Raw genomic sequence first — 14,197 nt, forward strand, 5'->3', positions numbered from 1 at the left:
TCTGAATTGTTGGGAGTTGTTGGGAACTGTGGTGTAGCTAGAGCAAAGCACTAAGTTTTTGCTAAGGATGTTTGAACAAATTTAGGATATTTTGGGGGTGCAGAATCCAAAAATGGCATTGGTTTTGCCTGGTTGTCTCTAGTTTAGGGGGGTATGGCATAACCACCTTATATGCTGATTCAAGCAGCTTCCTCATGAGAAAGACTTGGCTTCAGCTTCCTCACAAGGAAGTTGCTTGAAGCAGTGTATAAGGTGGCTATGCCATACCCCCCTAAACTAGAGACAACCAGGCAAATCTGATACCATTTTTGGATTCAGGACCTCAAATATACCTAAGAATAGATTATGTTTTATGACAATAAATGTGGTACACTTGTGTAATAACTGGTGGAACAGTGTCCTTGTCTTTTGTGCACTGTGGCAGGCTACAGGAAGGAAGCAAGAACCCACAACAACAAAAAATAAACCATTTAGAGGAAAAGGGTTGCATTTGACCAATTTCCTTTTTATTGCCAGGACCAAGCCACCAGATGGTGCCGTATTACAACTGAATGTGTTCATTTTTCCTACAAGGGGCACTTGAAAAGACCAGCCCTCCTTTGTGCACAGAGGTGGTGTCAGGAAAACAATGATTTCTGTTATCTCCCACTTTCCCCTTCATCTCACAGGCTGGGATCAGAAGTTATGACTTATTTCCAAGATCATTCACAGACCCACATTTCTGTTTCAGTAACTGGATCAGTCAAAATGGATTACACGAGAATAAAACCAGTCCCAAAACAAATTAAACTCAGGACACAATGACCAATAAATTCCAAGGCAATAAAATATAATAATAAATAAACTAGATCATGGGAGAGCAAATACAAACACCCAATCATCAGACCAAAGGCTCCTCTGCTAAGGGCCATGAGGGGGTGTAGTACCCAGGCTCAGGATCAAAAAGGGGGCTTGAGATCCAAGGGAAGAGAGCCAGAAATTCCCTGGGATCTCAGAAAATGTTTGCATATACTGTGTCAAGACTAGCTTTCTCATTTTGCGTTAGCCTACATAGTTCTATACAATTTTGTAATTTGTCATGATCCAGTGATTGTATGAAATGATGATCCAATGGAGAAGGGAAGGGGCTGAAAGAAAACTTTGTACCCCCTGTTAAAATTCCTTTCCTCTGTTTCTGCTGTTTCATCCTATTGAAACTGCAGTGAGGGAAAAGCTTTCATCCTCCCTTCTGACACTGGCTGTCCCAATGGATCCCTCAGGCTGGACTAAGCTCCCCATAAACACCCCACCCAATGCAATGTGTTCTTCTCTAATAAATACAAGCAAGAGTGAGATTAACTAGTTACAAGTGCAGAGGAGAGGGTCTCTGCCTTTCTTTGGGAAATGCTGCAGGAGAAGAAAGGAGAAAGGGAAGTGCTCTCTCCCTGTACATTTTTCCGGTTCAGAAAATGTACTTGCACATGCTTTTCACTTGGGGCGTGCCCCCTCCACAAAAGAGCATAAGAAGAGCCCCGCTGGATCAGGCCCATCTAGTCCAGCCTCCTGTATGTCACGGTGGCCCACCAGATGTCTCAGGGAGCACACCAGACAACAAGAGACCTGCATCTTGGTGCCCTCCACTTCATCTGACATTCTGAGGTATGTGCAACCTCCTTGTAAAACCAGGAGGTTGCACATACACATCATGGCTTGTAAACCATGATAGACTTTAATCTGTCCAATCCACTTTTGGCCTGACTGCATGTCCACATCGGGTGGCAAAGGGGTTCCAGAGACTTACAACACTCTGGGTAAAGAAGTGTTTTCTTTTGTCTGTCCTAGCTCTCCCAACACTCACTGTTACTGGCTGTCCCCTGGTTCTGGTGTTGTAAGGGAGGGAGAAGAGCATCTCTCCTTATCCACTCTATCACCATATCCTGTGGCAAGGCGTTCCACAGAGGATGTCCCCTGGTTCTGGTGTTGTGTGAGAGGGAAAAGAGCATATCTCTACCCACTCTATCACCATATCCTGTGGCAAGGAGTTCCACAGACACTCACAGTTAGTGGCTGTCCCCTGGTTGCGGTGTTGTATGAGAGGGAAAAGAGCATATCTCTACCCACTTTATCACCATATCCTGTGGCAAGGAGTTCCACAGACACTCAATTTGAGTGACCATCCTCTGGTTCTGGTGTTGGGTGAGAGGGAGAACAGCATCCCTCCATCCGCTCTATCACCATATCCTGTGGCAGGGAGTTCCACAGAAACACAATTTTAGAACATGTCTCTGGTTCTGGTGTTGTGTGACAGGGAGAAGAGCATCCCCCCATCCACTCTATCTGTTACCATTACCTGTGGCAGAGAGTTCCACAGAGGAACAATTTTAGAGGATGTCCCTGGTTCTGGTGCTGGGTGAGAGGCAGAAGCGCACCCCCCCGTCCACTCTATTACCCTATCCTGTGGCAGGGAGTTCCACAGAGACAGAATTTTAGAGGATGTTCCTGGTTCTGGTGTCATGTGAGATTGTAAAGAGCATATCCTGTGGCAGGCAGTTCCACAGACACTCGCTGTCAGTGGCTGTCCCCTGGTTCAGGTGCTGGGTGAGAGGGAGAAGAGTACCCCCCATTCACCCCCTGCATCCCTGTGTGCCCCTCATGCTTTTGCCTTGGGAAAGGCTCCCTCTGCACAACTCCTACCCCGAGTGGAGGGAAACAGAAGCACTGGGGGGAACGCTCTGCAGCCCTCCTCCAAGGGAAGTGGGGTCCAGAGCACCCTCATTCTCGCCTGCAGAATGAAACCGAGCTGGCCCTTCAGCCTCCTTCCCAATGCAAAGTGATGCAGTCGGGGGGGGGGGGAGCACAAGGCGCTGAGTGCAGAGCCTTTCCAATGCAATGGCCTCTCTAGCGACGCCCCTCGGCCACCGGGGGAATCGCAGCTCGCAGAGGCTGCCAATCCGGCGCCGGCAGTCGCTGCCTGCCTGACTCTCGCTTACCTCTAGAACCCTCCCTCCTCTGGAACGCCGGGCCCCGCCCCCGTTGCCTTGGCGACGGCGGCGTCCGTTAATGGTCCCTGGGAAGGGCTGGAAGGGGCAATCATGGTGCGGGGTGAGTGTCTGGGCGGGGGGGCTTTTCCCTCCCTCTTTCTTGGGGGGGGGTCTTTGGGTCATGCTTTCCTGGGAGTAAGCCCCATTGGCTGCACTGGGGCTTGCTTCTGAGTAGACACGCACAGGATGGGGGCTCTGAGGCTGCCACCCTAGTCACACTTTCCTGGGAGTCAGCCCCATTGGCCAGCATGGGACTTACTTCTTAGTAGACATGCCCAGCATTGGGCTCTCAGGCTGTTCCTGTGGCAGGCTGACCCGGCTCATCCAGGTGGCCAACTGGGCTGGTGCCTCAGGGCTGAGCCCGGTCCGACTTTCTGACACCGATGAAGCTTTGAGGTTAGGGAACAAAGGCCCCCTTATCTTGGGGGGGGGGCTCCATGATTGCCCCCACCCAGTGGCATAGCTAGGGGGGCAAAGCACTAAGTTCTGCAGGGAGCCTCACCTTGGTATGCAAGTGTTCCTGCCCCTTCAGAGCCATTCCAGGCAGCGGGGGCAAAACAGGGTGGGAAAGGCTTGAAGGGGCAGTCATGGTGCGGAGTGAGTAGGGGGCAAAGTCTTTCCTCCCAAAGTCTTTGTTTACCTGGGTAACAATATATACCTGAGAATTATATATACACACACACTCACGTGGGTAGCATATATGTATATGTATTTATATGTGTATATATCTATATCTATATAAGGTTGGGCCCTGAGGCACCCAGCCCAGTAGGCCACCTGAGTGAGCCGGATCCACTTGCCACACCACCAGGCACACTCACGGTACCTCAGATGGTATCAGATATCAGATACCAGGTATCAGATATCTGAAATGGGACTGACTTTCCAATAGGTAAGTGTGTCTGTTGCTGTGGCAGGTGGATCCGGCTCACTCAGGTGGCCAACTGGGCTGGGTGCCTCAGGGCCCAGCCTTATCCGACTTTCCAACATCAATGCAACCCAGAGGTAAGGGAAAAAAGGTTCCCTTACCTTGGGGAGGTCTCCATGGTTGCCCCCACCCAGTGACATAGCTTAAAGGGGGGGCAAAGCACTAAGTTCTGTGGGCAGCCTCACCATGGTGTGTAAGCGGTCTCTCCCCCTCCCCTTCAGAGTCATTCCGGGTAGGGGGAGCAAAATAGAGGCATTCGCCTCTTTCCTGGGTCTACTGTGGCATTCATCTCTGTTTTGGTCCCCCTGTGTGGAATGGCTCCCTCTGAGGGGGAGGGGCCACTTGCATGCAGTGTTGAGGCTCCCTGCAAAACTTAGTGCTTTGCACCCCTCTATGCCACTGGGTGGAGGGCAATCATGGAGGCCATCCCCCATAGGGTAAGGCAATCTTTGTTCCCTTACCTGAAGGCTGCAGGATGCATTGCTTGACAGTAGGCAAAACAGCAGGGAATTGCAATGTAAGGCTGGATCCCCTGGATCAGGTCTTGCAATTTTAAGTGCTGGGATAATACACTGATGGCAGCTTGGAGGAACACACCTGGATGCTGCAAAACAAATGACAAGTGGTAGCTAAAAAGAGGCACTTTTGGGATTGTTGGTTCTCTTTAGACTTAGCAGAGGGAGAGCAACTGGCTGTATTTATTTCAGCATGGCACCTTCTCAGTGACTGTTGCTGGTGTGTCCCTGGGATTTCTTCCTAGATTGTGAGCCTCTTTGGAACCAGCCACCCTTTTCTTCTGCTGTGCAAAGCGCTGTGCAAAGCCCTCCTGTGAAACTGAGGGTCAGAAAAACTGTTCTCTCAAAACTTATGGTGGTTGTATATGAATTTGGGGTGCTGATTCTACAAATGGCATCAGTTTTGCCCTTTCGTATCTAGTTTTGGAGATACTGCAGAGCATCTTCATGAGGAATCTGCTTGAACCATTAATAACTAGGCAATGCCATATCTCCAAAACTATATATGATAGAACAAAACTGATGCCATTTTTAAAATCAGCACCCCAAAAATAGTCAGGGATAGGTCTGACTTTTAAGACAGCAAAATATGGGTTGGCCTGTGCTCTTCCTTAATTTGTGCCTAAAATTTTTTATTCAAAAACAGCATACCTGTATAAATATCTTTAATTTCTTGTGCAACAAATCATTGTTGCAAATGATTTGTAACAAATCTGTTACAGGCTAAGAGAGGACTTCTATTGGCTCCTTTCCCAAGAATTCTGGGAATTGTAGTTTATGAACAGGCAAATCTACCATACTTCTAGCAGCCGTCAGAGATCTATACAGTAGTTTCCATATGGAGAGGAAATCGTTTGAACCAGTTCAAACTGGCACATATACATTCTAGCATTCGCTGCTCTTCCTTAATTTGTGTCTAAAATATAGCATCTCATACACAATCTGAAAATTCCTTAAGGTGAATATGATGATGATGATGATGATGATAATAATAATTAATACAAGGCTTTTGCAGTCTGTACAAATCTCACAGCAAATCCCTAGTTTTTCTGCCAAGGAACTGTTTACATTTCTTGTTTTTCATCTTTATTAACATATTTATCTTTTTTCTGATCCAAGGAAGGCGGGGGTTTGTATAAAAACAAGTTTAATAAACCAAAGATGCTGCCCAAAATATTTCCCATCTCATCCACAGTTGTGTTTTTGGTTTTCCGAATGCCTTTGCTTTTCAAATAAAAGAAGCATAACATCATTTATGCAGCATAATTTCAAAGCTTAAATAAATGTCAGCCATCCAAATCATTCTGTGTAAAGTATTAATATTGGAATGTGTTGCTGTCTTGGGTTTAATGCATATATTTGACACAAAATATGATTGTATTGTAATTCATGGACCACTGTGAGATTTGGTTTTTGGAGATGAGATTTTCTAATGTAGATCATCTAGGCATTAGCAGAGTCTGTCCATCGCATTGGTACTTTGCTCTTATTTTTCTGCCTACTTTTCTACTTTCAGAGCTACTAAGCTGCATACTCCAATGAGGTCAAACCAGTTGTTTTCAAAATTACTGCCTTCAGGAATTCTTTTGAGATCAACTTCTGGGGGAGCGAAATAGGAGTGACATGAAATGCTCTGTCATATTTCTGGTTTTTTTTCAAATATTTTTTTAAACAGCTGAGAGAGCCTAATCCAATTAGGGATTGAAGCATAGGTTAACCCCTCTCCCCACACCATGTTCCCTATCCATGTGGGGGGGGGATGCAAAGCTGCTGTTTGGTCCTTGAGGGAAGCTGCTCTTTGCATCCCCCCCCCCCGTATCATGGTTCTGATTGGGCCCTCACCCAAAGTGGCTGCTCACCCCAGGAAGGAAGATGCTATTTGCACCCCATAATAGCTTCCTTTTTGAAGCAAGGATCAGTATTGGAGACCCAGTGTCCAATCCGATCCAACTTCCGAGCACTAATGTAGCTATGCCAACAGGGCTTGTACTGCATCCTGCAGTGGGGGGGGGGGTGTGAAGAGTACAGAGGCCTCCTCAAGGTAAGGGCTGTACTGCAGCTACATCAGCCCTGAAAAGTTAGATAGGATTGGGCCCCATCAGGACCATGGTATGAGAGTAGAAGTGTTAATCACCTCTACCCTCATACTATGGTCCTCAGCCGAATGGCATTGATATATCTAAGAAGTGCCTTACTGTTATAGACTCCCTTTGTGTTACAAAGAATTTGGGGTTATGTTGTAATGTAGAGTGCAAACATAGGTGATTTTCTGAAGAAATGAATGTGACCTTACTTTATAAAAGAAATCTGTCCATGTCCTCTGATATTTCTTTCAGTCACGGAAGAACTCATTAGACAACGGGCAGAGCACAACAATTGTGAAATCTTTTCCTTGGAAGAAATTTCCTTACACCAACAGAATATAGAGAAACTGGAACATATTGACAAATGGTGCAGGGATTTAAAAATTCTATATCTTCAGTTCAACTTGATTCCCAAAATTGGTAAGTATACTTGTTTGTTGCAACTGTTTCAAGAAGCTAAAATGGTCTGTGATTACCTACAGAGGAAAGAGAGTTAGCAATAGGATAATGTTCATTCTTCCATATATTTGAATGCCATCATCAATTATTGTAAATCAGATAAAGTAGGAGTATTATCCCACACACCCAGGCCTTACAAATCCTTACGAATTATTATTAATTTGAATTTCAATTCCACTCTCATCTACAAATTATACTTTATGATATATTTCAGACCAGCAACAAAGTATTTCTAAGATACAATACACAGATCCTTAAAGTAAAACATTGCAAAGTCTGAGAAGACGAAAAGCCTTCTTTTCCCGCTCAGCTCATAAAAGCATAGTTGTTGGCATTGTTCAGTCTCGGGAGATGATGGTATTGTGCTCTGAATGGTGGTTCTGGAACAGAGTGTCCTCTCCAGTGCATAAAGCCTGGGTAGAGTAGATATGGAGGATAGACTGTTTCCCATGCAGCAAATCTCCCCTCTCCACGTCGCTGAAATGGTCCAATGGAAAGGCAGAAGCCAATACGGTTGGTTCCAGCGGCGTCGCAGGAGTTGCCAGAATATGACTGCGTTCAGCCATGAACTGCCTCAGGGACTCCGGCTCCATATTTTGTCTCGAGGTTGACTCCTGTAGCCTTTTTCGTAACTGGATATATGGAGTTGCAGTGGAGGCAGTGGAGGTTGCATAAAAGCATATGTCATATTAAAAAGACTCAAAATGGTTTGACAAGATGCTATTCTTAGGCTGCTTTGTGGAAACAGGAGGGAATAACCATCAAAAACTTCTTTCTTCTTTATTTTAAGATTTATATGCCACCTTTCCACCCACAAAATATGATGTGTCCAAGGAGGTTTGCAACTTAATACAAGACATAAAAATAATACCTACAGTTAGTTAAAATAGATAAAGAGATCCTCCAGAAACAGTAGCAGCATAAAACAGCAACAATGAAACATGAGAAAGATGCCAAAGCACGAACCGCTAGATAGAAAAATATCAAATGAAAAAGAATTTTAGCCCCCACTGAAAGGTCAACAGTGAGGGGGAAGTACAGGTACTTGGCTCCAATGGGAGGGAGTTCCAGAATTCTTTTTCACACCCTCAAGCTATAAACATAGTGAAAGCTACAGCCAAGAGAAGTTTGCAAGCAATAGGAAAGTGAGGCATTGAGAAGGCCATCCAGGCAAAATCTTCTTCTCAGGCTCTTCCCCCCCCCCCAAAATGCTTATGTGATCTGGCTCGTTTATAAGGGGCATAGTGCTGGTTCTGCCATCCATCCTCATTCCTAGTATAGCCATTGCTACCAGCAATCTCCACTTATTCTTTGAACTGTCACAACTTCTCCAAGTTTTAAGGCTGTAGAGCTGGTTAGTGTGTGTTAAGCTGCTGAATTCCTGAAATGAACAGACAACTCCATCTCTTATTGACTTTTTGGATAAGAAGATCCTTAATTATGTCTTTATTTCATTTCATTGTATTTTTCTTTTTCCAGCATAGGACGTTTGCATGATTAATTCACAAGCTATAAGTTCTCTGCATAAAATAGTAATGGCTTATTCTTTGGATTTTTGTTGAGGATCTTTTTGCTGTGTTTAATTTTTGTCGGTTTGGTAGTTTTAAGAAGTATTATCTGCTGTACAAAGTAGGACATGTTAAGCTGATCCTTGCATTGACATACAATGTAATAAATTCTGTTTCAGAAAATGTTAGCAAATTGAAGAAGCTGGAATACTTAAATTTGGCTTTGAATAACATTGAGAAAATTGAAAATCTAGAAGGTAGGACCTTTGCTTTTTAAAAACTCTTCTATAATAATACTTGTTAGTGTAGGAATAGTTTCTCAACATTTGTGTCTCTGAGTGAGATAATGGTACTGTTGAACATTTCTGAACTTTTGGCACACATCCTTTTCATTAGAAACAAATGTATTTAACTTGTCTCATGCTGTGTTTATACCCACTGGAACGACCCATGAAAACACTTCTGTGTCAAAACACTTAGTGGGTTTTGAACCAGTGATCTGAAGGATATTGGGTAGAGATGTCACTCTATTTCGAGAACAAATTATCTGGTCACTATACCTCAAGAAGGAAATATTGTAGAGTTGGAAAAGGTGCAAAAGAGGGCAACTAAAGATGTCTCCCAGCTCTTTCTCTTGAACAAACTTCATTTTGACTTTTCCATCTGATTTGTTTCCTCTAATTTAAGCTAAATTTGCCCACCTTGAATTCAGTGGGACTTACTTCCATGTAAGTGTGTATAGGATTGTAGCCCTGGCCAAGGGCTTTGTCTGAAGATATACTGCATCCGCACTATCTGAGCAGCAAGTGAAATACTTCATAGCTATCCCCATCTCTCCTTGAGCATTAGAGGGACCCCGATGAAGAGGCTAGCTGGGTTTGTGATGTCCTCATCATAGAAGGGCTTACAGATGGCCTTGTGTTATCAGGTATACTCTGTTCCTTCTAGTTTGAGCTTTGACATGGACTCATGGCTATCTCCACTTCTGAGATCCTGGTGTATTTTGGGAGAGGGGCTTGAAATGGTAGTTGTGTCCAGTTGGAGTGCATCACATCCCCCAACTCTGTAGATTGCTCTTGTGTTCTTCAGCTAGTGGGGCCTTTTGTCCACAGCAAAGACTGAAGAATCTATACTAGGAGACAAGGATTGTGACAATTCAGCCTCCCTCTATGAAGATGTATATTCAGTCTCTGGTTGGAGGGACATAACAAGTACTACCAAATTGTGAATGTTGGGTGTACAGGTGTTACTTGTTGGGTGTCACCTAACTATGGGGATATGTTCTCCAATCCCTGTTGTAAGGTGATTAGGTCGTTAAGCAAACATTCAACCCAATCTAGTGCCTTTGTTGTGTAAACGGATACTCACCTCCAGACGATCACTGGGCTGGCTACTACAGACTGCATCTTCTTTGCATTAAGAGTCTCTTTGTTGTGTAAACAGACACTCTGCTGCAGGCCATGGGAGACTGGACTGCCTCATTAAGAGCCTCTTTGTTGCACATTAATCACCATTATATATGTGGTCAGTCATTAAGCAGTTTGTCATTAAGCGGTGTGCCCCTGTAATCTAGTAGCACTTGAATTACAGTACAGTTCTAGTCTACAGCACACAGTTAAATGCTGAACATCACAATCCTATGCATATATTTAGCAAAGTAAACTCCATTGATTTCATTGGGTCTCCCTCCCAGGTAAGTTACTCCTATTTACTTGGAACTAAACTCCATTACTCAGCAGAATGTACTTTTGGTTAAACAGGCATAGGATTGTGTTGTCCCATGCAAGTCTCTTTGATTGGATCTCAGGAACATCTAACTTTTGCTTGCATCTAGAGCACTGGTTTCCAAACTTTTTAGCATCAGGATCACCTAAAAAAAGTTTCACTTTACCAGCTGCTCAAGCCCCTGTGTCTATAGTGGTGGTTGGGCAGCAGTCCTCCCCACAAGTAGCAGGTTGTTTAACCCTCGATACACATAACCTAAGCTACCCTGTCAGTTTCATAAACCACCCAAAATTGGGTCGTGGCCTACTGGTGGGCCACCGACCCACAGTTTGGGAACTGCTGAGAGACATGCAATAAAAGTCCAACGTACGTCTTGAAATACGGTACTTCATTTCGACTTTTCCATCTGATTTGTTTCCTCTAATTTGAGCAAAATTTGACCATGCTAGAATGAGACCTCAGGGCCAGTTTATCCAATTCATGAACAAAGCTATTCCTGTGCCATTAAATTTTAAAGGGCAAGTGTGATTTATGTCATCTGTCACCTACTTCGAAATCAGTCCCTCTGGGATAGTGCCTTATAAAATCACAACTATTTAAATCCTCTACTGTAAATGACCCAGAAAGATTTACCACTTTCACCCAATCATTCCATAAAAATGTTTGCTAAATGACAAGCCACTAAGGAGGCATTAATTGTTCCATTTAGTTAGGGTTATAGTGGTATTGGTATTGGCAACCTTCAGTCTCGAAAGACTATGGTATCGCGCTCTGAAAGGTGGTTCTGACACAGCGTCTAGTGTGGCTGAAAAGGCCAATCCGGGAGTGACAATCCCTTCCACACCGGGAGCAAGTGCAGTCTGTCCCTGGTCTGTCTCCCTGGCAATGGGCCTTCCTTCTTTGCCTCTTAGCCTCAGACTGTTGGCAAAGTGTCTCTTCAAACTGGGAAAGGCCATGCTGCACAGCCTGCCTCCAAGCGGGCCGCTCAGAGGCCAGGGTTTCCCACTTGTTGAGGTCCATCCCTAAGGCCTTCAGATCCCTCTTGCAGATGTCCTTGTATCGCAGCTGTGGTCTACCTGTAGGGCGCTTTCCTTGCACGAGTTCTCCATAGAGGAGATCCTTTGGGATCCGGCCATCATCCATTCTCACGACATGACCAAGCCAACGCAGGCGTCTGTTTCAGCAGTGAATACATGCTAGGGATTCCAGCACGTTCCAGGACTGTGTTGTTTGGAACTTTGTCCTGCCAGGTGATGCCGAGGATGCGTCGGAGGCAGCGCATGTGGAAAGCGCTCAGTTTCCTCTCCTGTTGTGAGCGAAGAGTCCATGACTCGCTGCAGTACAGAAGTGTACTCAGGACGCAAGCTCTGTAGACTTGGATCTTGGTATGTTCCGTCAGCTTCTTGTTGGACCAGACTCTCTTTGTGAGTCTGGAAAACGTGGTAGCTGCTTTACCGATGCGCTTGTTTAGCTCGGTATCGAGAGAATGAGTGTCGGAGATCGTTGAGCCAAGGTACACAAAGTCATGGACAACCTCCAGTTCATGCTCAGAGATTGTAATGCAGGGAGGTGAGTCCACATCCTGAACCATGACCTGTGTTTTCTTCAGGCTGATTGTCAGTCCAAAATCTTGGCAGGCCTTGCTAAAACGATCCATGAGCTGCTGGAGATCTTTGGCAGAGTGGGTAGTGACAGCTGCATCGTCGGCAAAGAGGAAGTCACGCAGACATTTCAGCTGGACTTTGGATTTTGCTCTCAGTCTGGAGAGGTTGAAGAGCTTTCCGTCTGATCTGGTCCGGAGATAGATGCCTTCTGTTGCAGTTCCAAAGGCCTGCTTCAGCAGGACAGCGAAGAAAATCCCAAACAAGGTTGGTGCAAGAACACAGCCCTGCTTCACTCCGCTTCGGATGTCAAAAGGGTCTGATGTGGAGCCATCGAAGACAACAGTGCCCTTCATGTCCTTGTGGAAAGATCTGATGATGCTGAGGAGCCTGGGTGGACATCCAATCTTGGGGAGAATCTTGAAGAGGCCGTCTCTGCTGACCAGGTCGAAAGCCTTTGTGAGATCTATGAAGGCTATAAAGAGTGGCTGTCGTTGTTATAGTGATATAACTATAGTGTTATAGTGTTATAGTGTTATAACTATAACCCAGTATAGGGTTATAGTGACGTGTACATTAAATGTACTTTTATTTCAGTCTTTATTAGGCATTGCTGTGATTCTATCTTGCAGAAATATATAATGGAAAAAGCCTGAAATAATTTTGAATGTGTTGGCAGAATAGTCAGTCTGATTTAGAATACAAATAAGTTTCTATATTATTACCGTGATCCATATGCTCTACAAAGGGAACCTTCTGACCTGCTAGCAGTGTGCAGAATGCATTGGAATTGTGCAAAGCTACTTTTTTAAAATTACTGTTTCCCTTGAAACACATGCTCTGTTTACATAATTCACTTTTCAATCCATGATAAATAAATGTTTTCCTTGGTCTCTGAGATTTCTTTTCTGTATTTAAGCACGTCCAAGGAGCACTATTGGGGCTGTGATGGCTTACCTGGGGGTAAGGGGAAAGTTTCCCCTTGCCTCTGGTTGACCCACTTCTGGCCCCAATCTTGCACTGGATATATTGCAGGCCTATTCCAGTGCAAGATAGGATTGCGCTGCACTCCTCTCAGGAAGCACATGTGGAAAGGGCTTTCTGTTACAGCCATTAACCACATGGATCAGATTCAGACATGGCTTTGGAGTGATCTGAACAAATTGTTCGATGATGATAAAGCTATTCCTTATGTTTTCCAAGCAGGTTGTGAAGACTTGCAGAAGCTTGATTTGACTGCAAATTTCATTGGTGAATTATCCAGTATTAAGGTCCTGAAAAGCAACATACATCTTAAAGAACTCTTCCTCACTGGGAACCCATGCACTGATTTTGAAGGTTATAGGATGTTTGTGGTTGCCACTCTTCATCAACTGCAAGTATGTTTTACTTACTATATCACTAGTAATCCCCTTCCTCTATGCCAGGATACAGAAATAGTTAATCCAGCATGCTGTTGAAAAATGCAGATAAGTCCTTTTAGCATGCGGTGAAATTATTCATGAATTTGCTTAGCATGAGATGCAAAAGCAGTACATGAAGGCAGATTTTTATAATTTTCTGGAAGACAAATGGCCAGCTTGCATTTAATTTTTCCTGGAACAAATGTTGCAGTGAGGTGGCTCAGACTTAAAACCAAACCATGTGTGACATGAATGAGCTGTGGGGAACTTTGGGCTCACATGCTCCACCTTCTTCCCTTCTGTCTTCATGTGGAGTGATTCCCTCTTTTCCGTCTTTGTTTATGGCAAATCATCATCATTCATTGTTGGCAACCTTTATTCTCGAAAGACTATGGTATCACGCTCTGAATGGTGGTTCTGGAACAGCGTCTAGTGTGGCTGAAAAGGCCGATTCGGGAGTGACAATCCCTTCCACACCGGGAGCAAGTGCAGTCTGTCCCTGGTCTGTCTCCCTGGCTATGGGCCTTCCTTCTTTGCCTCTTTGCCTCAGTCTGTTGGCCAAGTGTCTCTTCAAACTGGGAAAGACCATGCTGCACAGCCTGCCTCCAAGCGGGCCGCTCAGAGGCCAGGGTTTCCCACCTGTTGAGGTCCACTCCTAAGGCCTTCAGATCCCTCTTGCAGATGTCCTTGTATCGCAGCTGTGGTCTACCTGTAGGGCGCTTTCCTTGCACGAGTTCTCCATAGAGGAGAACACTTGGCCAACAGACTGAGGCAAAGAGGCAAAGAAGGAAGGCCCATAGCCAGGGAGACAGACCAGGGACAGACTGCACTTGCTCCCAGTGTGGAAGGGATTGACACTCCCGAATCAGCCTTTTCAGCCACACTAGATGCTGTTCCAGAACCACCATTCAGAGCGCGATACCATAGTCTTTCATAAGAACATAAGAACAGCCC

The 14,197-nt window shown here is 45.0% G+C and overlaps 1 protein-coding gene across 3 annotated transcripts in view; it reads left to right on the forward strand.

The window, feature by feature from the left end:
• Positions 1–14,197, forward strand: part of LOC136648140 (dynein axonemal assembly factor 11-like) — a 58,002-nt gene that overhangs the window by 16,989 nt on the left and 26,816 nt on the right. For all 3 annotated transcript variants that reach the window (XM_066624168.1, XM_066624167.1, XM_066624169.1), the window contains exons 8-10: positions 6,800–6,967; positions 8,694–8,771; positions 13,047–13,219. In XM_066624168.1, coding sequence (XP_066480265.1) covers positions 6,800–6,967; positions 8,694–8,771; positions 13,047–13,219 — 419 coding nt within the window. The remainder of the gene's footprint in view (positions 1–6,799; positions 6,968–8,693; positions 8,772–13,046; positions 13,220–14,197) is intronic.

The sequence above is a fragment of the Tiliqua scincoides genome, chromosome 4 (genome assembly GCF_035046505.1).
Source record: "Tiliqua scincoides isolate rTilSci1 chromosome 4, rTilSci1.hap2, whole genome shotgun sequence".
Taxonomy (NCBI): domain Eukaryota; kingdom Metazoa; phylum Chordata; class Lepidosauria; order Squamata; family Scincidae; genus Tiliqua; species Tiliqua scincoides.